The sequence below is a fragment of the Mobula hypostoma genome, chromosome 2, assembly GCF_963921235.1.
Source record: "Mobula hypostoma chromosome 2, sMobHyp1.1, whole genome shotgun sequence".
NCBI lineage: Eukaryota > Metazoa > Chordata > Chondrichthyes > Myliobatiformes > Myliobatidae > Mobula > Mobula hypostoma.
This window is the reverse complement of record NC_086098.1, coordinates 199,348,835-199,375,716: the sequence shown is the minus strand read 5'-3', so window position 1 is coordinate 199,375,716 and position 26,882 is coordinate 199,348,835. Positions and strand designations below refer to the sequence as shown.

At 41.9% G+C, this 26,882-nt stretch overlaps 1 protein-coding gene across 2 annotated transcripts in view; it reads right to left on the bottom strand.

Annotated features, from left to right (window-relative positions):
• Nucleotides 1–26,882, bottom strand: part of LOC134342800 (DEP domain-containing mTOR-interacting protein-like) — a 110,296-nt gene that overhangs the window by 67,741 nt on the left and 15,673 nt on the right. For both annotated transcript variants that reach the window (XM_063041384.1, XM_063041385.1), the window contains exon 2: nucleotides 19,715–19,893. In XM_063041384.1, coding sequence (XP_062897454.1) covers nucleotides 19,715–19,893 — 179 coding nt within the window. The remainder of the gene's footprint in view (nucleotides 1–19,714; nucleotides 19,894–26,882) is intronic.

The following is a 26,882-nucleotide window of genomic DNA, read 5'->3' as shown; positions in this document are numbered from 1 at the left end:
GACAAAGGAAAACTGGAGGGATAATGAACTGGAATGGGGAGCAAGTCACTAGAAGATATAGGTGACAGGATCATGATATACAGCATTAAGTGCAAGAAAAAGCATAAGACCATAAGATATAGGAGCAGAATTAGGCTATTTGGCCCATCAGGTCTGCTCTACCATTTCATCATGCTGATCCATTTTCCTCTCAGCCCCAATCTCCTGCCTTCTCCCTGTAAATCTTTATGGTCTAACTAATCAAGAACTTATCAACCTCTGCCTTAAGTATATCCAACAACTTGGCCTCAACAGCCAGTAGTGGCAACGAATTCCACAGATTCACCACTCTGGCTTAAGATATTCCTTCTCATCTCTGTTCTAAATGGACGTCCCTCTCTTCAGAGGCTGCATCCTCTGCTCTTAGACTACCCCACCATAACAAACATTCTCTCCACATCCACTACATTGATGCCTTTAAAAATTCAATAGGTTTCAATGAGATCCACCCTCATTCTTCTGAATTCCATTGAGTACGGGCCAAGCCATCAAACACTCCTCATCTGAAAAGCCTTTCAATCCCAGAATCATTTATGTGAATCTCATTTGAACCCTCTCCAATGTCAGCACACCCTTTCTTACATAAGTGGCCCGGAACTGCTGACACTACTCCAAGTGAGGCCTCACCAGTGCTTTATAAAGCCTCAACATTGCATCTTTGCTTTTATAATCTCGTCCTCTTGAAATGAATTCTAACATTGCATTTATCTTCCTCATCACTGACTCAACTTGTAAATTAAGCTCTAGGAAATCATGCACAAGGACTCCCAAGTTCTTTGCACCCTAGATTTTTGTACTTTCTCTCCATTTACAAAATAGTCTGCAATTTTATTTCTTCTACCAAAGTGCATAACCATATATCTCCTGATACTGTACTTCTTTGTCAATTCTCCTAATCTGTCCTAGTCCTTCTGGGGCCTCTCTGCTTCCTCAACACTACCTGCAACTCCATCAATCTTCATATTGTCTGCAAAGCTGGCCATAAAGCCATCAATTCCATCATCCAAATAATTGAAATATAATGCAAAAAGAAGTGATCCCAACACAGATTCCTGTTGAACACCTCTAGTTATTAGCAGCTAACCAGCAAAAGCTCTCTTTATTCCCAGTCTTTGTCTCCTGCCAATCAGCCAATGCTTAATCCAAGCTGCTATCTTTCCTGTAATGCCATAGGCTTATTAAGCAGACTCATGTCAATGGCCTTCTGAAAATCCAAGTACACACCATCTACCCATTATCCTTCATTTATCCTGCTTCTTATTTCTTCAAAGGATTCCAGCAGATTTGTCAGGCAAGATTTCTCCTTAAGGTAACTATGCTGACTTCGGCCGATTTGATTATGTGCCTTCTAGTAGCCTGAAACAACATCCTTAACGATCGACTCCAACATCTTCTCACCACTGTGGTCAGAGTAACTGGCCTATAATTTCCTTTCTTTTGCCACTCTCTCTTCTTGAGAAGTAGAGTAACATTTGCAATTTTCCATTTCTCCAGAACGATGACAGAATATATTCATTTTTGAAAGATCATTAACTAATGCCTCTACAATCCCTTCACCAACCTCTTTCAGACCCCTAGGGTGTACACCATCTGGTCCATGTGATTTCTCTACCATCAGACCTTTCAGTTTCCCAAGCACCTTCCCCCTAGTAAAGGCAACTTTACATCCTACTGCTAACTGACACTCTTGAACAAATGGTATATTACCAATGTCTTCCACAGTGAAGACTAATACAAAATACTAGTCCACCATTTCCTTGTCCACAATTAGACCCACTCCAGCTTCATTTTCCAGCAGTCTGACATCTACTCTCACTTCTTTTTCAGTTTATATATCCGAATAAACTTTTGGTGTCCTCTTTAATATCATTGGTTAGCTTACCTTCATGTTGCATCTTTTCCTTCTTTGACTTATTTTGTTCCCTTATGTTGGTTTTTAGGCTTCCCAATCCTTTAACTTCCCACTAATTTTTGTTCTGCTATTTGCCCTCTCTTTGGCTTTGATATTGGCTTTGACTGTCCTTGTCAGCCACAGTTATGTCATCCCGCCTTTAGAATACTACTACTTCTTTGGGATGTATCTATCTTGTGCCTTCTGAACTGCTCCTAGAATCTCCAGCAATTGCTGCTCTGCCATCATCACTGCTGGTATCTCCTTTCAATCAATTTTGGCCGGCTCCTCTCTCATGCCTCTGTAATTCACTTCAGTCCACTGCAATATAGATACATCTGACTTTAGTTTCTCCTTCTCAAATTGCAAGGTGAATTCTAACTTATTATGGTCACCTTCCCCCAAGTGTTCCTTTTCCTTAATCAATTTTTAATCAATTTTGGTTCATTGCACAACACCCAATCCAAAATAGCTTTTCCTGAGTGGGCTCAACCATGAGCTGCTCTAAGAAGCCATCTTCTAGGCATTCTACAAATTCCCCTTCTTGGGAACCAGCATCAATCTGATTTTCCCAATCTATCTGCATATTAAAATTCCCAATTGCTATCGTAACATTGCCCTTTTGGCATGCATTTTCTATCTCCCATTGTCATTTGTAGCCCATATCTTTGCTACTATTAAGAGGTCTGTATACAGTATAACTCCCAGCAGGGTCTTTTTACCCTTGCAGTTTCTCAGCTCTACCCACAATGATTCTGCACCTTCCTATCCTATATCACCTCTTTCTATCCCAGAATCATTTTTTAAAACCAACAGAGCCACCCCACCCTCTCTGCTTACCTGCCTGTCGTTTCAATACAATGGGTATCCTTGGACATTAACCTCCCAGCTATCACCTTCTTTCATCCATTATTCAGTAATGACTAAAACATCATACATGCCAATCTGCAGCTGTGCTACAAGTTCATCTACCTTACTCCATATACTGTGGGTATTTGAAAATAACACCTTCTATCCTGTATTCATCAACCTTTTCAATTTTGTCCCCCTTTTACACTGCAATTCATCCTGTTGACTGCAATTTTGCCCCATCATCAGCCTCTCCTTGCTAGCAGTCTCACTACACACTGCCTCTGTTTGTAAACCAACTACCTCATCCTCAGCACTATCACTCCAGTTCCCATCTCCCTGCTAAGTTAGTTAAACCCTCCAGCTCCAGCAAACCTGCCCACAAGGATATTAGTCCGCCTCGAGTTCAGATGTAACACATCCTACTTGTACAGGTCGTACCTTCCATAGAAGAGGTCCCACTAATCCAGAAATCTGAACCCCTGCCCCCTGCACCAGTTCCTCAGCCACACATTCACCTGCCACTTCATTCTAGTACAACCCTTACTGATGTGCAGCACAGGCAGCGATCCACAGATTACCACCATGGAGGTCCTGCTTTTCAGCTTTCTACCCAGTTCCCTAAGATCTCTCTTCAGGAACCTCCTCACCTCTCCTACCTATGTCATTGGTTCCAATATGTACCAAGACCTCCGGCTGCTCACCCTCCCCTTTAGAATGCAGCGGACCTGATCTGAGACATCCCTGACCCCGGCATCTGGGAGGTAATATATCCTCCAGGTCTCTCTGTCATGTCCACAGAATCTCGTCTCTATTCCCCTAACTGTGGAATCCTCTATCAGTGGCAGTTCTCTTCACCTCTCCTCTTCTAAGCCACGGTGCCAGACACAGAGCCAGAGACTTGATCACTGCAGTTCCCTCAGATAGGTTGACCCCTTCAACAGTATCCAAAATTATTGAGGGGAACAGCCACAGGGTTACACTATACTAGCTGTCTATTTTCCCTTCTTCTCCAAACAGTCACCCAAGTTACTTGCCTTCTGCAACCTAGGGGTGTCTACCACCCAGTAGCTCCAAGCTATCTTTTCCTCAGTCTCCCATACGAGCCGAAAGTCTGGTTCCTTAATGAAGACCAGTTAGTCTGACCTCAGTGGTTGGCAAGATGTTGGAGTCGATTGTTAACAATGTGGTTTTGGGGTATTTGGATGCATGTGATAAAATAGGTTAAAGTCAGACCTCGGGGAAAATCTTGCCTAAAAAATCTGTTAGAATTCTTTGAAAAAATAACAAGGAGAAACAAAGCTGAACTGTTGGATGTGGTGTACTTGGATTTTCAGAAGGCCTTTGACAAGGTGCCACACATGAGGCTGCTTAGTAAGTTAAGAACCCGTGGCAGGAGACAAAAAGTGGCAATAAAGGGAGCTTTTTCTGGTTGGCTGCAGTGACTAGTGGTGTTCCACAGGGGTCTGTATTGGGACTGCTTCTTTTTACTTTATATGTTAATGATTTGGATGAAGGAATTGATGGCTTAGTGACCAAATTTGTGGACGATATGAAGATAGGTAGCTGGCTGGTGGCGTAGTGACATCAGCGCCGGACTCTGGAGCGAAGGTTCCCGAGTTCGAATCCAGTCGGGTCGCTCCCAGGCACGCTTTCCATCCATGCCGGGTTGAGTGTCGAGCTCAACTGCGCTCTGAGAAGGATGTGGGGGACTACTCACAGAATCTTTCCTCCAAGACAACCACTTGAAAAGTGGTCGCTGAGGCTCTGGCAGAGTATGGCACACACAAAACAAAATGAAGATAGGTGGAGGGGCAGATAGTGTTCAGGAAGCAGAGAAGCTGCAGAAGGACTTAAACAGATTAGGAAAATGGGCAAAGAAGTGGCAGATGGACTATAGTGCTGGGAAGTGTATGGTCATGCACTTTGTTAGAAGAAATAGTAGAGTGGCCTATTTTCTAACGGAAAGAAAATTCAAAAATCTGATGTGCAAAGGGACTAGCCTTTAGGGAATCCTGCACGAGGATTCCCTAAAGGTTAATTTGCAGATTGAGTCAGTAGTGAGGAAAGCAAATGCAATGTTAGCATTCATTTCAAGAGGACTAGAATATAAAAGCTGGATACAATGTTATGGCTTTTCAGGCACTGGTGGTCCTCACTAGGAGAATTTCAAGCAGTTTGGGGCCCCTTTATCTTAGAAAGAATGTGCTGACATTGGTGACAATTCAAAGGAGGTTCATGAAAATGATTCTGGGATTGAAAGGCTTATCATATGAAGAGTGTTTGATGGCTCTGGGCCTGTACTCACTGGAATTCAGAAGAATGAAGGAGGATGCACCACACCCACATGCCTCAACCCTTGAGTCAGGCTCCTCATTGAAACCTATCAAAAAGTTGAAAGGCCTTGATGAAATAGATGTGGAGAGGATATTTCCTATGGTGGGGGAGTCTAACAACAGAGGACACAGCCTCAAGATAGAGGGATGTCCATTTCGAACAGAGATGAGGAGGAATGTCTTTCACCAGAGACTGGTGAATCTGTGGAATTCATTCCCACAGGCAGCTGTGGAGGTCAAGTTCTATTCAAAAGCTTCAAAGGAACATCTAAACAAACCTGATTCATTTTGGAAACAAGTCCTGTGGACTGATGAAGTTAAAATAGAATGCAATGAGCAAAGGTATGCTTGGAGAAAAAAAGGGTGCAGAATTTCATGAAAAGAACCCTCTCCAACCGTTAAGCACAGGGGTGGATCGATCATGCTTTGAGCTTTTGTTGCAGCCAGTGGCACGGGGAACATTTACTGGTAGAGGGAAGAATGAATTCATTTAAGTACCAGCAAATTCTGGAAGCAAACATCACACCGTCTGTAAAAAAGCCAAAGATGAAAAGAGGATAGCTTCTACAACAGGATAATGAACCTAAACACACCTCAAAATCCACAATGGACTAGCTCAAGATGCTCGTGAAGGTTTTTCCATGGCTGTCACAGTCCACTGACCCGAACATCGAGAATCTGTGGATAGACCTCAAAAGAGCAGTGCATGCAAGACGGCCCAAGAGTCTCACAGAACTAGAAGCCTCTTGCAAGGAAGAATGGGCAGAAATCCCCCAAACAAGAATTGAACAACCTTTAGCTGGCTACAAAAAGCGTTTACAGGCTGTGATACTTGCCAAAGCAGGTGTTACTAAATACTGCCATGCAGGGTGCCCAAACTTTTGCTTCAGGCCATTTTCCTTTAGGCCCATTTCCTTTTTTGTTATTTTGAAACCGTAAAAGATGGAAATAAAAAGGTTTCCTTGCTTAAAATATTAAAGGAATATGTCATCTTAACTTTATGCCTTTTGGAAATCAGTTCATCTTTTACTCACTTAGCTATTCACAGTAACAGAAATTTTGACCAGGGGTGTCCAAACTTTTGCATGCCACTGTATATCTTATGGTTTTAACACATCCTCTGAAGAGCTGCCGCTCAGTGCACCTGGTGCAGATATGGTCATCAAGAGGCAGGAGGCCTACCAGAATTCCTGCATCTCATTAAAAGAGCACAGCACAGCCCATGGAGCCATTCTCACTGCACTAACTGTGCCCTAACAATGAGGAATAAAGGAGAAGAAACCTACCTTGCTGAAGCCTGATAAGCCAAAGAACTCCAACACCGGCCCACTCACACAATGGACACTCTGCTTGTCCCTGCCTTATTTTAATTCGCCCTTTCTAATGAATCCTATTCACTGATTGGGTGCAGACCAAACTCAGAACACTGCCAAAGAGCTGCCTTTCCTAATCTACAACTGCGGATCTGTGTGAATTCGCCGTTTCTTTTCGAGCTCCCGATCACTGATTGGGCGCAGTCCAACCGATGAAAACTGACAAGAAACGCTGCCTTGTTTCATCTTGGAAGTTGCTGCTTCTTCTCAAGCTCTCATTCACTGATTGGGCGTAGTCCAAAGGTGAGATTGGAAACAAGATGAAGAACCAGATGGGGCTGAGTGCATCAATGGGGCGGGGGGCAATTGAGAAACAATTTTTGGACAGAAAGATTAAAGAAGATATTGACTAGAAAAAAATCTTGAAGAAACCGATTGAATCAAATCCTTTATCCAACACGTGACTAAACCAGAAACCTTGGGTGAGGGGTTACTTCAGGGTTTTAACCCCACACTAATAACGGGGCACATTGGACAACATTTAGCATTATTGGACACACCCTTGAACTCACAAGTCCTGTTTATGGATTTGCCCAGAGACAAATTCCAGCACATTGATTTTTGTTCAGGTTTACCCAGATTTCACCAAAACAAAGGATGATTCACAATGAACGTGATATCAAATTCAATCTGCTTGACAAGAAGATCGACATGGAAGCTTCCCAAACTTGAATTGTCTAGATTGCTGCTATAAGTCAGATCATTTTTCCTCCATGGTTCTGGGGAATGGGGTTAATTGTACTTCATTAGTTACAACCACCACCCAAGTACAGTGACCTTAGATCACATGGGCTTTCTTAATCCGGATAGCTCAGCTGCTCACTACCCTAATTAGCTGAGACATCAAAAAAAGTCAAAGGACTTTTCTTTGAAATGTTATAAATAAACTTTTCAAAGATTTTGTTAAAAATTACACCCTTATTAATCTTTTACTTCTACCATCATCTTGTGTAATTTCTGCTTGTGCCACATTGAGCAGTTTTTTTTATACCTCAAACTTCCATTCAAAGTCATTGGCATATTTCTGACATTAAAATCCACCATAAATCAGTGCAATGGAGCAATGCTTTTAAAAAAAATCTAAACATTTTTTCTTAAAGTGCCAAGATGATTCAGTTGAATTAAGAAAGATTTGAAATACAGTGGATTCTGGTTAATTGGGACACTTCAGGACCATTGCATTTTGGCCCAATTAAGCAACTGCCCCACTTAGCCAACATTTCATGGAAGCAGTTGAAAAGAAATTAAAAAGGCAAACTATCATTCAATGTTTCAATGGATAGATACATGGATGGGAGAGGTCTGGAGGGTTATGGACTGGGTGCAGGTCAATGGGACTAGCTGAATAAAGTTTCAGCACAGACTAGAAGGGCCAAATGGCCTGTTTTCTGTGCTGTAGTGTTCTATGGTTCTAAGTAAATCAATATATATATAATAGATTAAAAATAGTCAAAGAAACATAAGTATTTTAAGAAGTGAGGTAGTGTTCATGGATTCAATGTCTATTTAGGAATTAGATGGCAGAGGGGAACAAGCTGTTTCTGAATCACTGAGTATGTGTCTTCAGGCTTTTGAGCATCCTTCCTGATGGTAACAATGAAAAGAAGCCATGTCCCAGGTGATGGGGGCCTTTAGTAATGAACTTCACCTTTTTGAGGCACTGCTCCTTGAAGATGTCTTGGCTACTACAGATATTTTCTATAGTTTCTACAGAAATAGTTCAGACCCTTAAGCCTGATAATTAATGGGGACCTGGAGAAATTAACTGGAATAATTTTTTTTCGGCCGCAGGGTGGCAAATCTGTGGAACTCGCTGCCATAAACTGCTGTGGAGGTCAAGCTATCGGGTATATTTAAATCAGAGATTGATAGGTTCTTGCTTAGTACGGATGTCAAAGGTTAGAGGGAGAAAGCAGAAGGTGGTTTGAGGGGACAATAAACCGGCCATGATGGAATGACAACTCAGACTCGATAGGATGGATGGCCTAATTCTGCTCCTATGTCTTATAGTGTTTTAAGTGGCTATACCATATTGTCTCAAATATTCTTGAAACCTGTTAAAACAGATTAGCAATTGCTTTGCTGATCAATGTGGTGTTCCAATAAAAGGCATCATGATGAGAAGTACTTCCCAATGGTCGTCGTCATCGTGGCTATCCCTCGAGGTCGAGGATGATGGTCTTCGTTCTGTTGATCTACTTATGGGCTCCCAAGTGGCTAATGAGTCCAACCTTGGATTTGAAAGTTCTTCCGCATTCAGGGCAGGTAGCTCCAGATGGCAGATCGGGCTTTGGTTGTTGCTGCCTCTCTTTCCATTTTCTTCCCTTTTCTTCTAATTCTGCACATCTGTTGGCTTCAAAAGTTGCTGTTCCTTCTCGGATGATGGCTTGCCGGAGTTTCCTGTCCTTGGCATTGGTTTCCCAATTGTTGATGTCGATGTTACATTTCTTCATGTTGGCTTTTAAGACGTCTTTGAATCTCTTCTATTGTCCGCCTCTTTTACGTTTGCCTTCTTTAAGCTGGGAGTAGAAGATTTGTTTCGGCAGATGTTCGTCTTTCATCCAAACAACATGACCGCTCCATCTTAGTTGGTTCTTGATAACGTAGCTTGTTGTTTTTACTTCATTTAGCATGCTGATGTTGGTTCTTCTATCTTCCCAGCTGATATTTAAGATGTTTCGAAGACAGCGTTAATGGGACTTTTCAAGTGCCTTCAGATGTCATCGGTATGTCGTACAGGTTTCTGATGCATACAGGAGTGTTGGGATTACCACTGCTTTGTAGACTAACATTCTGGTGTTTGTTCGGATATCATGATCATGAAAGACTCTTGTTCGGAGACGTCCAAAAGCTGTTCCAGCGCATTTGAGACGATGTTGGATCTTGTCATTAAGGTCGACATTGGAGGAGAGGTGACTTCCAAGATATGGAAAGTGGTCCACGTTTTCCAGGGTTATTTCGCCAAGTTGAATTGATGATTCTGTCTGATTTGTCTCAGTTGGTGACGGTTGATAGATGATCTGAGTTTTCTTGGAATTGATGGCAAGTCCAAGTTTCATGTTTGCATGGTTGAAGGCAGTCAGAATCTGTTGTAGGTGACTTTCTGAAAGAGCTGCAACACTGTTATCATCTGCGTATTGGAACTCGATGAGGGAACTCGTGGATGTCTTTGTTTTGGACTTGAGACGGGCGAGATTGAAAAGTCTGCCATCTGTTCTGTAGACAATTTCGATTCCTGGGGGTAGGTCGTCCTTGACAATGTGGATGATTGTCACAATGAAGATGGTGAACAAAATTGGGGCAATCACGCATCCCTGTTTTACTCCTGATCTAACTTGAAAAGGCTCACAGGTACTGTTGCTGACCATGACTGTGGCAAAGCATGCCATCGTGGAGAAGTCTCAGGATTTGAATGTACTTTTCAGGGCATCCATAGGTGGATAGGACATCCCATAGGAGTTCCGTTGATACCAAGTCAAAGGCTTTGGTGAGGTCGATGAATGCCGTGTACAAAGGTTGAAGTTGTTCACGATGTTTTTCTTGTAGTTGTCGCATTGTGAAGATCATGTTGATTGCTCCACATGATGGTCTAAAACCGGCTTGTGTCTCCAGGAGGATCTTCTTGGCTAAAGGTTTGAGCCGATTGTTCATGAAGCAGGAGAAGATCTTTCCTGCTGTTGCTAACAGGGAAATTCCACAATAGTTTCCACATTCAAATCGATCACCTTTCCTTTTGTAGATGGTAATAATTGCTGAGTCTCTAAAGTCTGCTGGTACATCTTCATTTATCCAGATCTTGACGAGAAGTTGATGCAGTTGGTAATGAAGCGGGTTACCTCCAATTTTGTAGACCTCAGCTGGTATTTCATCGAGTCCAGCGGCCTTCTTGTTTTTCAAGGTTTTGATGGCTTCCTTGACTTCTTCAAGTGTTGGTATTTTGCTTAGGGAGTCGTCAACGAGCTGTTTTGGAATGTTGTTAATCACATTCCTGTCAAATGAGACAGTTTGATTTAGAAGATCTTCAAAGTGCTCCCTCCATCTAGAATTGATATCAGCATTGCTCTTTAGGATGGTTGAACCATCTTTGCTTTTGAGAGGGGCTTGACCATGAGTGGATAGGCCAAAAATAGCTTTAGTTGCATTGAAAAAGTCTCAAGTGTCATTAGCATCTGCTAGTTGTGGGATTTCCTGAGCTTTCTTCCTCCACCATTGGTTTTTCAGGTTTTGGGTGCTCTTCTGGACTGCAGCCTTGGATTCCTGATAGCATTTCCTCTTGGTAGCTGATTGTTGGTCATTTTGTAAGGTAATGAAAGCTTTCCTCTTTTCGGCGATGAGTTGTTGGAGTAGTTTGTCATTATCATTGAACCAATCCTGATGTTTTTTCGTCTTGAACCCAATTGTTTCTTTGCAGGAGGTGATGATAGCATTCTTCAATTGATTCCAGTATTCTTCTACAGATGGTGGGATTTGTTGAGGCAGTTGTTCTTGAAGATTTTGTTGGAACTTCTGTACATGGCTGATGTCTTGAAGGATGTCAACATTGAATTTCTCAATAGTGCTCTGATTTTGCTGTTTCCTTTTGGGCCGAACCTTCATTCTCATGATGGACGAGATGAGTCGATGGTCTGTCCAGCTCTCGTCGGCACCAGTAACAGCTCTTGTTATCACTACATCCTGTTGGTCCCAAGATCATACGATGATGTAGTTGATGAGATGCCAGTGTTTGGAGCGTGGATGCTGCCAGGAGACTTTGTGCCTGTTTTTCCAGCAAAATAAGGTGCTGGTAATCACCAGGTTGTGTTCAGCACATTTGGTGAGGAGGAGTGTTCCATTGGTGTTGACCTTGCCAACTCCTTCCTTGCTTATTATTCCAGTACAAAGCCTATGATCTTTCCCGACTCTGGCATTGAAGCCTCCCAAGAGAATGATCTTGTCGTTGTTGGGAACAGAAGAAAGGACATGGTCAAGTTGGGCATAGAAGTTCATCTTTACTTCATCTTCAGCGTCCAGAGTTGGAGCATAGGCGCTGATGATGGTGGCATGTTGGTTTTTGACAAGTTGGTTTCGCAGAGTCATGAGACGTTCGCTGATTCCCAGTAGTTGCTCTGTCAGCGTCTGAAGTAGGCTGTTTCGGATGGCAAAACCTACTCCATAGATCCTCGGTTGTTCAAGATCAAGCCCTTTCCAGAAAAAGGTGTATTGACCTTGCTCTTCCTTTAACTGCACTTCTCCAGCTCTGTGAGTCTCACTCAGTAAAGGACATCATGATGAGAGGCACGTCCCAATGGTATATCAGTTGGGTCCAGTATGTACCCTCTTAATAGCCTAGGAAGAGTCAGCCAAGACTCCAAATCTGGAAATGGTACCCAAATAGGAACAGAGGAAAAAAAAACAATCACAAAAATAATTTATAAGGATCAGTGGAGCTCAATAAATAAATGAAAAAAGGTAGATCCAGTGATCTGCTTTCACACCATATAATTAATATAGTAAACTATCAAAGTAGTAATACCAAATTACCATCAACTGACAATGATTTAAAGAAAACTTTAATGAAGAAGAATAAGCTAGTGAAGTGACAAATTTTGAAGAGGGAATGCCAACATTTTGAGTACTGGAGGCAGAAACTGGATGATGGAAACCAGGAACGTGCAAGAGGCCAGAACTGGAAAAGCACAGAAACCAAAAGCAAAAAGAATTTGGCAAAAAGTCAATGCCAAAAGGATTACACACTTAATATAAACATGGTCCAATGAAAACAAACATTTTGGGCTGGTAATTAGAACAACAAATATGCAATATTCAAAACATAAGAATACAAACAGTTTAAACCATAAATTTAGAGCAGGGTATAAGGGATACCTTATGACCAACAACTGTGCAATTTGAGTCTAGACTCAATGGAGCTTGAGCAATGAGAGGTAATCTTAAAGAAACAAATTAGATTCTGAAAGGCACTGACAAAGTAAATACCAATATATTGTTTCTGCTCATTCATTTGCCAGGGGGAAATCTATTATCATTTGCTTGCCTGACTTTTCTGAACAGTCTTTATTTCAGTCAGTTTGGGTTCCCTCCTACATCACATTCCCCCCTACATCACATTCCCCAGTGTAATGATGGCTGTATTGCTTCCTGCACTCATAGGAAACTCATTACTTTCTATCTTAAGTCTCATTTTCACATGGTGACTTTCTTACATTCTCTTCCTTATCCAGATCTCTTCAAATTCATCTCAGGGAACGGGAGGGTAAAACATACTTTATAAGTTCACAGACTCCCAAAGTCATCTTGCCTGCACTTCCATCCATCCTGCCTCCTGTCAAAACTCCATTCCATTGTCCTAGTTCTTCTATTTCCACAATAGGGCTCTGAGGGATCTTCCTTCCTCCTGAATCATAGCATGCCTGCTACTAGTTAACTGAACTCTGACCATACCTCATCGTACTTCTTCTTACTCCCCGAACAGAGTTCCTTTGATCCTCACCTCCCACCCTCCAACCTCCACAATCCCAATGATTCATCCTGCACAGTTTCCACCTCCAGCGTCATCTTCTCCTCCTGTCCTATTTCAGTGTTCTGAAAGGGACCACTCTTCAGTCTCCATCAACCACTTCATTTCTATTGAACTTTCCCATGTAACCTCAGGTGATGCAACAAGCTGATGAAGGCAAGGCATTGGATATTGTTCACATGGGCATTAGCAAGGCATTTAACAAGATCCCATATGGGAGGTTGGTCAAAAAAGTTCAGTCACTCAGCAGTCAAGATGAGGTAGTAAATTGGATTAGACATTGGCTTTGTGGGAGAAGCCAAAGACTGGTAGTAGATGGTTAGCTCTCTGACCGGAGGTCTGAGACTAGCTGAGTCTCACAGGGATCAATGCTGTGTCCATTGTTGTTTGTCATCTATACTAACAAACTGGACGATAATGTGGTGAACAGGATTTGCAAATTTTGTGGATGACACCAAGATTGGGGGTGTAGTGGACAGTGAGTAAGACTATTGTGGTTTGCAGTGCGATCTAGACCAGCTGGAAAAATGGGCTGAAGAATTTAAAGCAGACAAGTGTGAGGCGTTGCACTTTGGTAAGACCAACCAGGTCTTACACAGTGAACAGTCAGGCACTGAAGAGTGCAGTGGAACAAAGGGATCTGGGTATACAGGTCCATAATTTGTTGAGAGTGGCATCACAGTTGATAGGGTCATAGAGAAAGCTTTGGCACATTGGCCTTCATAAATCCAAGTATGGAGTACAGGAAATGCGATGTTATGTTGAAATTGTGTAAGACTTTGGTGAGGCCTAATTTGGAATACTGCGTGCAGTTTTGGTCACCTACCTACAGGAAAGATGTAAACAAGGTTGAACAAGTACGAAAAATATTTACCAGGATGTTGTCATGTCTGCAGGACTTGAGTTATAAGGAAAGGTTGAATAAGTTAGGACTTTATTCCTTTGAACACAGAAGATTGAGAGGAGATTTGATAGAGATATACAAAATTATGAGGGGTATAGATAGAGTAAACGCAAACAGGCTTTTTCCACTGAGGTTGGATGGGACTACAACCAGAGGTCATGGGTTAAGTGTGAAAGGTGAAAAGTTTAAGGGGAAATTGAGGGGAAACTTCTCCACTCAGAGGGTTATGAAGAGTGTGGAATGAACCACCAGTGCAAATAGCACATATGAGCTCAATTTCAATGTTTAAGAGCAGTTTGTATAGGTACATGGATGGCAGGGGTATAGAGGGCTATGGTCGTAGTGCATGTTGATGGGAATAGGCAGTTTAAATGGTTCAACACAGACTAAATGTGCCAAAGGCTTGTATCTGGGCTGTAATTTTCTCTGACTACGACCAGTCCATTTACCTTCCAACTATCCAGGGACCCTAACAGCACTTTCCAGATAAGGCAGCAATTGACCTGTACTTCCAAATCAATGTACCACATTCAGTGCTCATAATCTGCTCCCTCCTCTAACATGGAGAAACCAAAAGCAGATTAAGTACTTGCTGGGCCAGCCACAGGAACAAACTAGGGCCTACAGTTACATGCCGCTACGATTCTCGATCTTACACCCACATTGGCTTCTCTGTTGATATCCTCCTGCACTCTTATAGCAAGGAGCAAAGTCATCTTAAAGAAAAAGAACCTTATTCCCCCAGACAAGAGAACATCTGCAGATGCTGGAAATCCAAGCAACACACACACACAAATGCTGGAGGTATTCAGTAGACCAGGCAGCATCTATTGAAAAGAGTACAGTCGACATTTCAGGTCGAGACCCTTCACCAGTTCTGGAGAAAAAAAGATGAGGAGTCAGAGTTAGAAGGTACGAGGAGGGGAGGAAGAAACACAAGGTGGTAGGTGAAACTGGTGAGGTGGGGTGTGGGGGGAAGGGGTGAAGTAAAGAGCTGGGAATTTCATTGGTGAAAGAGATGTATATAATTCTACAACATCTGCATTTTACATCTTTCACGTTTTAGGGTTATAGAATCATATCACAATGAAACAGGCCATTTGGACCAACTGGTCCATGCTAACCATGACCGCAATCTAATCTTGTCCCATTTGCCATTCCTTTCCTTGCATTCTTACTCTCTTTCAAATTGTGTCATTTCATAGATTACAAAATAACATAGAACATAGAATAGTACAGCACAAAACAGGCCCTTCAGCCCAGAATATTGTGCCAACCCTCAAACCCTGCCTCCCATATAAGCCCCCACCTTAAATTCCTCCATATACCTGTCTAGTAGTCTCTTAAACTTCACTAGTGTATCTGTCTCCACCACTGACTCAGGCAGTGCATTCCATGCACCAACCACTCTCTGAGTAAAAAACCTTCCTCTAATATCCCCCTTGAGCTTCCCACCCCTTACCTTAAAGCCATGTCCTCTTGTATTCAGCAGTGGTGCCCTGGGGAAGAGGCGCTGGCTGTCCACTCTATCTATTCCTCTTATTATCTTATACACCTCTATCATGTCTCCTCTCATCCCCCTTCTCTCCAAAGAGTAAAGCCCTAGCTCCCTTAATCTCTGATCATAATGCATACTCTCTAAACCAGGTGGCATCCTGGTAAATCTCCTCTGTACCCTTTCCAATACTTCCACATCCTTCCTATAGTGAGGCGACCAGAACTGGACACAGTACTCCAAGTGTGACCTAACCAGAGTTTTATAGAGCTGCATCATTACGTCGCGACTCTGCAACTCTATTCCTCGACTTATGAAAGCTAACACCCCATAAGCTTTCTTAACTACCCTATCCACCTGTGAGGCAACTTTCAGGGATCTGTGGACATGTACCCCCAGATCCCTCTGCTCCTCCACACTACCAAGTATCCTGCCATTTACTTTGTACTCTGCCTTGGAGTTTGTCCTTCCAAAGTGTACCACCTCACACTTCTCTGGGTTGAACTCCATCTGCCACTTCTCAGCCCACTTCTGCATCCTATCAATATCTCTCTGCAATCTTTGACAATCCTCTACACTATTTGCAACACCACCAACCTTTGTGTCATCTGCAAACTTGCCAACCTACCCTTCTACCCCGACATCCAGGTCATTAATAAAAATCACAAGAAGCAGAGGTCCCAGAACAGATCCTTGTGGGACACAACTAGTCACAATCCTTCAATCTGAATGTACTCCCTCCACCACCACCCTCTGCCTTCTGCAGGCAAGCCAATTCTGAATCCACCTGACCAAACTTCCCTGGATCCCATGCCTTCTGACTTTCTGAATAAGCCTACTGTGTGGAACCTTGTCAAATGCCTTACTAAAATCCATGTAGATCACATCCACTGCACTTAGCTCATCTATATGCCTGGTCACCTCCTCAAAGAACTCTATCAGGCTTGTTAGACACGATCTGCCCTTCACAAAGCCATGCTGACTGTCCCTGATCAGACCATGATTCTCTAAATGCCCAGAGACCCTATCTCTAAGAATCTTTTCCAACAGCTTTCCCACCACAGACGTAAGGCTGACTGGTCTATAATTACCCGGACTATCCCTACAACCTTTTTTGAACAAGGGGACAACATTCTCCTCCCTCCAATCCTCCGGTACCATTCCCATGGACAACGAGGTCATAAAGATCCAGCCAGAGGCTCAGCAGTCTCTTCCCTTGCCTTGTGGAGCAGCCTGGGGAATATTCCGTCATGCCCTGGGGACTTATCCGTCCTAATGTATTTTAACAACTCCTCTCCCTTAATATCAACATGCTCCAGAACATCAACCTCGCTCATATTGTCCTCACCATCATCAAGTTCCCTCTCATTGGTGAATACCGAAGAGAAGTATTCATTGAGGACCTCGCTCACTTCCACAGCCTCCAGGCACATCTTCCCACCTTTATCTCTAATCGGTCCTACCTTCGCTCCTGTCATCCTTTTTTTCTTCACATAATTGAAGAATGCCTTGGGGTTTTTTTTACCCTACTCGCCAAGGCCTTCTCATACCCCCTTCTTGCTCTTCTCAGCCCCTTCTTAAGCTCCTTTCTTGCTTCCCTATATTCCTCAATAGACCCATCTGATCCTTGATTCCTAAACCTCATGTATGCTGCCTTCTTCCATCTAACTAGATTTTCCACCTCACTTGTCACCCATGGTTCCTTCACCCTACCATTCTTTATCTTCCTCACCGTGACAAATTTATCCCTAACATCCTGCAAGAGATCTCTAAACATCGACCACATATCCATAGTACATTTCCCTGCAAAAACATCATCCCAATTCACTCCCACAAGTTCTAGCCTTATAGCCTCATAATTTGCCCTTCCCCAATTAAAAATTTTCCTGTCCTCTCTGATTCTATCCTTTTCCATGATAATGCTAAAGGCCAGGGAGCGGTAGTCACTGTCCCCCAGATGTTCACCCACTGAGAGATCTGCGACCTGACCCGGTTCATTACCTAGTACTAGATCTAGTATGGTATTCCCCCTGGTCGGCTTGTCCACATACTGTGACAGGAATCCATCCTGGACACACTTAACAAACTCTGCCCCACCTAAACCCTTGGAACTAATCAGGTGCCAATCAATATTAGGGAAGTTAAAGTCACGCATGGTATTTTTGCACCTTTCCAAAATCTGCCTCCCAATCTGCTCCTCTGCTACCAGGGGGCCTATAGAATACCCCCAGTAGAGTAACTTCTCCCTTCCTGTTCCTGACTTCCACCCATACTCACTCAAAAGAGGATCCTGTTACATTACCCACCCTTTCTGTAGCCGTAATAGTATCCCTGACCATTAATGCCACCCCTCTTCCCCTTTTTCCACCCTCTCTATCCCTTTTAAAGCACTGAAATCCAGGAATATTGAGATTGTTTCTTATTTCAGATTTTGTCCAGACCCCTTCATTAATTTATCAAGCTGGTGACTTCATCTATAGCTTATCCACAGGGGAATCCTGGTCTCATCCTATCCTTTTGTCCTAAACATCCCTCCCCTATCATCTCTGAAAGTTCAGCTATCTCCCTTTACCGGATCTGATGACAGATTTTTAAACTGAAACACCAGCTCTACTTCTTTTTCCCACATATCCTGCCTAACCTAAGCTTTTCCAACATTTCACTTTATTTTAATGGTCATTTCCCCTAATGAGGGTGAGGAGAATTGAGACCAGCACAATTGCACAGACTGGAATAAATATTTGACAAAATTACAGAGTGTGCAGAATTTGCACATTGTGTTACTGCATGGGTTTCTTCTATGTGTACCATTTCCTTCGGTGTCTGAAAGACAAGATGAAAGGACAATTAGCTACAGTAAATTATCCCTTATAGTGGGCTAATGAGAGGATGAAATTGGACTGACAGGATTAGTGAACATGGCTTCGGAGTCAGGGGTCACCCATTTACAGTGGGATAAATAGAAACTTCTCTTCCCAGAGCTCAATGCACCTTTGGAATTATCTAGCAGAGATTTGCCAAGATGGAATTATGGAATATATTTAAGGCTGAGATAGACATGTATTGTAAAAGAGGCAAGATCATAAGTGGGATCGGACTTCCATGTGGAAATGAATCCAAGGTCAGATTAGCCATCATCTTTTTGAATATAACAAAAAACCCAATTCTACTCAAATTTTTGTAGGCATATTGCATAAAGTTTTTTTCCTTTCATGAAAAAGGAACATACAGGGGATATTTGGAAAAATGACTAAAATTATAAACATTTTAAATAATTTAGATTCAGATAAATTTGCTGCTATGAACAATATTATGGTATGGGAAGTCAGATTTGTAATTTTAAAACAACTGGAAAAAAAAGTAAAGATCCTTTTACTCAGAAGACGGGAATCACATTAACCATTTAGATGTCAAGGGCCCTCCACAAGGCTGTTCCCACCATACACACCATACTGCTCAATGAGGCCATACACTGATAACAATACTCATCAATAACGCCATTGCTCCAGCATAGCCTTTGGTTGCCTATGGAAAAGTGCATTCATGACTAAGACTTCAACCCAACCACAATGTTTGCAGTCTACCAAGCAGCTGTGATCTTCACCCTCTGGACGAGACCCTGACAACTCATAAAAGGCACCTCCAATCACTAAAGGTGACTGAAGAGACACTACCAAGGACAACAGTACAAAAGCCTCCAAATCCATAAGCAGGACAGAGGAACCAATATTAGCACCTCATACCAAGCATCAAGGCTCTGGTCATACTCAATGTGCTCTGGAGAGCTACATATTTACCCATGAAATATTCTACTCCAAGGTTTCTCATGGCAAGAAGCATCCAGTAGAACAGAGAATTCTGCAAGAATATCCTTAAACCATCCTTGAACTTATGTAAGGAAACTCTAAGCTCATGACACTCAAAATTGCAAAAGAAGAATCCAGTCAGGCCCTGGTCTCTTTGACCTTCCACAACAGGATGCTTTGCACAAACATCAGAATGAGCATACAGCTCAGGCTGCACATCTTCCTAGGATTCATCAGCTTCATCAGAACTCACGTAACTGTATTTCCCAACCTGAATGGGACATTTAACATCTCTCATTTATACAAAAGGCATAATACAAAGCCAAAATTAAACCTTCAAGATACTTGTCAGTAATCAGTTAATCAGTGATGTTCAGCTCAGATCAATCATCCTCCATTAAACTTATTGGTCTTAATAACACAACTGAGAAGGAAATTAGTTCTTCTTCATTATAACACTAGACACATTTAGTATAGCACTGCTAATGGACTATGACAGTAACATACCATGATGAATGATGTTGTGATCCATTAACTTTTGCATTAGCTTTATGGCTGTTTCCCTGTCAGGAGCTTCTTTATGGTCTATCAACCAATCAGTTAACTCTTTTGCAACAAAGCAGTTTGGATAGGTTCGTAGATTATAACGACGGTCTTTGATTAATTTTCCATCATGCAGGCGAAGCCTGATAAATAAAATAAAACCACATTATAACTTATCAGTAAATTGTCTTTTTCTAAACATTTAATATTATAGCAGTATTATATTGTAAATTGTCTTTTTCTAAACATTTATTATAGCAGTATTATATTGTACTTTGAATAAGCTGCAAATTACATTTTGTTCAACATTTTCATTTCAAGTTCAAACATTTCCTTCTACCACAAACAGGAAAGTTATTATAAGTAATTAGAATAACTTTTTTTTTTAAAAAAGATTTTGTATTGTTGCCAAAGCCTCAGTGAGGAACAAAAAAAACTCATTTGTGAAAATGCTCAGAATCATTTACAAATAACCAAAAGAATCCTTAAAATCCCTAAAGCAGCTTAAAAAGTTTCATCATTGATGGAAAGTATTTAAGTTATGTTTTATCCTGTCAATTTATTGAAAGGTCTTTTAAGACCATGGATCAATAACTTGAGAGTTAATTGGATATACTTTCCAGTGCAATTTAGAAGGCACAAAATTCACCCAAAATTAAGTCTGCGATTTGTAAAGATTATTAAGTTTATTACATATCATTGTGTCTGGGAACAAAGGAGTGGTGAGAGCAGTACAAGGCAGTGAAATTAACAGTGATATAGATAATTAATGGAAACATACAGGATGGGGCACAAGGCCATTCTAGCTACAAGGCGGCTTCAAAATACATTGCAGTGCATCTGCCTAGGCTGGGAAGAGAATCAATAGTAAATGACAGGGCAAAATGAAATTAAAAGGTACCTGGTGGATATCTAAAAATAAAGGCAAGCGATAAAGCAGTCGCAGTCTATTTAATGGCATGAAGCCCCCGCCAGAAAATTCATTATTGAATGGTTGTTTCATAATCATTACACTGAATAATCTACAAACCAGACACAGTGACCAAATATAGTGTTTTTTAAAAAATGATTGTCTGGAGCTACCAAGTTTTTAACCAATCAAATGTACTGCAATATTCTAAGAAGCTTTCCAGGTCTACATTTTTAACATTTTTTCTTTGTATAGATATACCCATTTGTATACTTCCAGCATTTTTGTGTTTACAACCAACACCACAAAGTGTTATTCAGAAAACTATGTTAAAGTTGGTCAAATAACTTTTCAGGAAAGACTTGTATAAACAAGCTTACCCAAGCATAAACAATAATATTGTCTTACAAATTTTTAGTGAAACTGGAACTTGAAACATATTCAGAAATGTATATTTAAGGAGAATTTAACAATCATGCATTCCTTCATCCCTTCTGAATATTATTCGATTAATTGGATTGAAGATTTAGTGCAATTGGTCTAAAGACATTCCAACTAAGATCAAAATATATTGCTTCTAAGTCAGGTCTCCATGGATGAATAAAACCATCTACGATGTTTAAGAACACTGACCAAAGTTTAAAAACAAAACCAAAAAAAAAACCAGAAGAAATATCCAAAATGGAAAAACAATCATGGAAACTGTAAAAAAAATAAAAAGGTAAGCATCTGTCTCTATAAAGAATGTCAAAGGTAAGAGTGTTGTCACAAAAGATGTATGATTATCGAAAGGCAGATATTTCATCTGTTTCCCACTGACTGGAAATCACACCTGAGAAATTAGCTGTACAAATGCACAAATGCTTAAAAATAGATTTCAAAGTAACACACATAAAAATTGCTGGTGAACGCAGCAGGCCCAGGCAGCATCTCTAGGAAGAGGTACAGTCGACGTTTCAGGCCGAGACTCTTCGTCAGGACTAACTGAAAGAAGAGTGAGTAAGGGATTTGAAAGTTGGAGGGGGAGGGGGAGATCCAAAATGATAGGAGAAGACAGGAGGGGGATTTCAAAGTAAATTTATTATCAAAGTATATAGTTGTCACCACATACAACCTTGAGATTCATTTTATTGTGGGTTTATTGAATAAATCTATGGAATAATAACCCATAACAAATTCAATGAAAGACTTCACCAACTCGGGCGTTTATTCAGTGTGCAAAAGAGAACAAACTGTAAATACAAAAAGAAATAAAATAGAAACATAGAAAACCTTCAGCACAATATAGGCCCATCAGCCCACAATGCTGTGCCAAACATGTACTTACTTTAGAAATTACCTCGAGTTACTTCTATTTTTCTAAGCTCCATGTAGCTATCCAGGAGCCTCTTTAAAGACCCTATTGTATCCACCTCTATCACCGTCGCCGGCAGCCCTTTCCACGCACTCACCATACTCTGCGTCAAAAACTTACTCCTGACATCTACTCTACACCTACTTCCAAGCACCTTAAAACTGTGTCCTCTCGTGTTAGCCATTTCAGCCCTGGGAAAAAGCCTCTGACCATCTACACAATCAATGCCTCTCATCAGCTTATACACCTCTATCAGGTCACCTCTCATCCTATGTCACTCCAAACAGAAAAGGCCAAGTTCACTCAACCTATTCTCATAAGGCATGCTCCCCAATCCTTGCAAATCTCCTCTGCACCCTTTCTATGGTTTCTACATCCTTCCTGTAGTGAGGTGACCAGCACTGAGCACAGTACTCCAAAGTGTGGTCTGATCAGGGTCCTATATAGCTGTAACATTGCCTCTTGGCTCCTAAACTCAATCCCACGGTTGATGAAGGCCAATACACCGTATGCCTCCTTAACCACACAGTCAACCTGCGCAGCAGCTTTGAATGTCCTATGGACTCGGACTCCAAGATCCCCCGATCCTCCACATTGGATAGGTACATGGAGCTTAGAAAAATAGAGGGCTATGGGGAAGTCTAGTAATTTCTAAGGTAGGGACATGTTCGCCACAACTTTGTGGGCCGAAGGGCCTGTATTGTGCTGTAGGTTTTCAATGTTCCTATTGCCAAGTGTCTTACCATTAATACTACATTCTGCCATCATATCTGACCTACCAAAATGAACCACCTCACACTTAGAACCATAGAACACTACAGCACAGAAAACAGGCCATTCGGTCCTTCTAGTCTGTGCCAAAACTTTATTCCGCTGGTCCCATTGACCTGCATCCAGTCGATAACCCTCTAGACCTTTCCCATCCATGTACCTATCCAATTTATTCTTAAAACTTAAGAGTGAGCCGGCATTTACCAGATGGCAGCTCATTCCACACTCCCACCACTCTCTGAGTGAAGAAGTTCCCTCTAATATTCCTTAAACCTTTCCCCTTTCACCCTAAAGCCATGTCCTCTCATATTTATCTCTCCTAATCTAAGTGGAAAGAGCCTATTCACATTTACTCTAACTATACCCCTCATAATTTTGTAAACTTATCTGGATTGAACTCCATCTGCCACTTCTTAGTCCAGTTTTGCATCCTGTCAATGTCCCGCTGTAACCTCTGACAGCCCTCCACACTATCCACAACACTCCCAACCTTTATATCATCAGCAAATTTACTAACCCATCTCTCCACTTCCTCATCCAGGTCATTTATAAAAATCACAAAGAGAAGGGGTCCCAGAACAGATCTCTGAGGCACACCACTGGTCACCAACCTCCATGCAGAATATAACCCGGCTACAACCACTCTTTGCCTTCTGTGGGCAAGCCAATTCTGGATCCACAAAGCAATGTCCCCTTGGATCCCATGGCTCCTTACTTTCTCAATAAGCCTTGCATGGGGCACTTTATCAAATGCCTTGCTGAAATCCATATACACTACATCTACTGCTCTACTTTCAACAATGTGTTTAGTCACATCCTCAAAAAATTCAATCAGGCTCGTAAGACACAACCTGCCCTTGACAAAGCCATGCTGACTATTCCTAATCATATTATGGCTCTCCAAATGTTCAAAATCCTGCCTCTCAGGATCTTGTCCATCAACTTACCAATCACTGAAGTAAGACTCGCTGGTCTATGATTTCCTGGGCTATCTCTACTCCCTTTCTTGAATAAAGGAACAACATCTGCAACCCTCCAATCCTCCAGAACCTCTCCCATCCTCATTGATGATGCAAAGATAATTGCCAGAGGATCAGTAATCTCCTCCCTCACTTCCCACAGAAGCTTGGGGTATATCTCATCCAATCCCGGTGACTTATCCAACTTGATGCTTTCCAAAAGCTCCAGCACATCCTCTTTTTTAATGTCTATATGCTCAAGTTTTTTAGTCTGCTGCAAGTTATCGCTACAATCGCCAAGGTCCTTTTCCGTAGTGAATACTGAAGCAAAGTATTCATTAAGTACTTCCACTACCTCCGCTGGTTCCATACACACTTTTCCACTGTCACACTTGATTGGTCCTATTCTCTCATGACTTATCCTTTTGCTCTTCACATACTTGTAGAATGCCTTGGGGTTTTCCTTAATCCTGTCCACCAAGGCCTTCTCATGGCCCCTTCTGGCTCCTAATTTCATTCTTAAGCTCCTTCCTGCTAGCCTTATAATTTTCTAGATCTCTATCATGACCCAGTTTTTTGAATAAATAATAAATTAATAATAACAAATAAATAATAAATAAATTGGCAATATCGAGAACATGAGATGAAGAGTCCTTGAAATTGAGACCACTGGTTGTGACAACACTTCAATGATGGGGCAAATGAAGTTGAGTGAAGTTATCCCCTTTGGTTCAGGAGTCTGATGGCTGAGGTGTAGTAACTACTCTTGAACCTGGGTGCAAGTCCTGAGATTCCTGTACCATTTTCCTGCTGACATCATCGAGAAGAGAGCATGACCTGGGTGGTGGGGGTCCCTGATGATGGATGCTGCTTTCCTGAAACTGCATTTCATGTAGATGTGCTCAGTAGTGGGGATGAGACTACCTTTGATGGACAGGGCAACATCCGCTGCATCTTGTTGGATTTTTCATTCAAGGTGTTTGGTGTTTACCATACCAAACTGTGATGCCACCAGTCAATATGCTCTCCACTGCACATCTATAGAAGTTTGTCAGTTTTAGATATCATACCCAATCTTCATGAAATCCTAAGGAAGTAGAGGCACTGTCATACTTCTTTCATAATTGCACTTGTGTGTTGAGTCCAGGACAGGTCCTCCAAAATAAATCACCCAGGAGTTTAAAGTTGCTGACCCTTTCCACCTCTAATCATCCAATGGACCTCTGGTTTCCTTCTCCTGAAGTCAATTATCAGCTCCCTGGTCTTGCTGATATTGGTCTTGTGAGTAGAGCAGGGAACGAAGCACAGAAACTTATGATACACCTTGCTGATGGAGATCTTGGAGGAGATGTTGTTGCCAATCCAAACTGACTGGGGTCTACAAGAGAGGAAATTGAGGATCCAATTTCACAAGGAGGTACTAAGGCTGAAGTATCAGAGCTTATTGACTGGCTTTGAGAGGATGATGGTGTTGAATGCTGAGCTGTAGTTGTTAAAGAACATCCTAATGTATGCATCTTTGCTGCCCAGATGTTCCAGGGTTGAGTGAAGAGCCAGTGAGTTGGCATCTGCTATGTACGTGTGGCTCCATTAGGCAAATAAGTTGTTTTTCAGGCAGGTTGACATGTTTCATCACCAACCTCTCAAAACACTTCTTCACTGTGGATGCCAGTGTGACTGGAGTAAATCATTGAGGCAGGTTGCCAAGTTCGTCTTGGGCACCAATATAATTGAAGCCTGCTTGAAACAGGTGAGTATTTCAGAATGCCAAAACACAAGGTTAAAAATCTTAGTGAGCACTGCAGCCAGTTGATCAGCACAGATCTTTATTACTTTGTCAGGTATCTCAAAGCCAAATGTTTTTAATGGATTCGCCCTCCTAAAGACTGCTCACATGTTATCCTCAGAGACTGAATCATAGGAACACTGGGGGGGTTGTGGGAATTTATGACCGTTCCTCCAAGTTTTGACAGTCAAAGCCAGCATTTATGGCATTGAGCTCATCTTGAACATTAGAGTACAGTACAGCAACAGGCTGCTCATCCCAAAATCTTATGCCGAACCAGCTAAAAAGCAAATCAAAAGCACCCAAACACTAATCACTCCTACCTACACCACGTCCATATCCCTCCATCTACCTTACATCCATGTGCTCATCCAAACATCTCTTAAAAGCCTCCAATACATTGTGTCTACCACCATACCAGGCAGTGCATTCCAAGCAAACACGACTCTAAGTAAAAAAAAAACTTACCCCTCACATCGTCCTTGAACCTACTCTCTCTCACCCTCAATCCATGCCCTCGGGTATTAGAAATTTCAACACTAGGGAACAAGTGCTCTCTGTCTACTCTACGTCTTTCATAATCTTGTAAACCTCTCCCCTCAGCCTCCAATACTCCAGAGAAACCAACCCAAGGCTATCCAGTATCTTGTGATAGCACATGCCCTCTAAACCAAGCAACATCCTGGTAAACCTCTTCGGCACCCTTTCCAAAGCCTCAACATCTTTACTAAGGTGGGTAGCCAGAACTGCATGGCATACAATGTATGCAATACTGCAGATGTGGCCCAACAAGAGTTTTATAAAGTTGCAACTTAACTTCTTAACTCAATGTCTCAACTAATAAAAGCAAGCATTCCATAAGTCTTCTTAAACACCTCTTTGACCTATGTCACCACTTTCAAGAAGCTATCAACTTGGATACCAAGATCTCTCTGCTCAGCAACACTGTTAAGGACTTTGCCATTAACAGTGTACTGTCTCTTTGCATTTGCCCCACCAAGATGCAACATCTCACATTTATCTGGGTTAAACTACATCTGTCATTTCTCAGTCCATATCGTCAACTGGTGTATATCATGCTGTATTCTTTGCCAGTTTTCTACACTATCCACAATTTCACCAGTCCTGGTATCATCTGCTAATTTACAAACCCTCCTGTTTACATTTTTATCCAGGTCATTTGTATACATTACAGGCAGCAGAGATCCCAACACAGATCCCTGTGGAATGCCAGCTCAAATAAGTCCCTTCAACGATTACCCTGTCATCTATGCACAAGCCAGTTCTGAATCCAAGCAGCCAAGTTGCCGCAGATCCTACCTTAATCTTCTGGATTAGCCTCCATGAGGGAC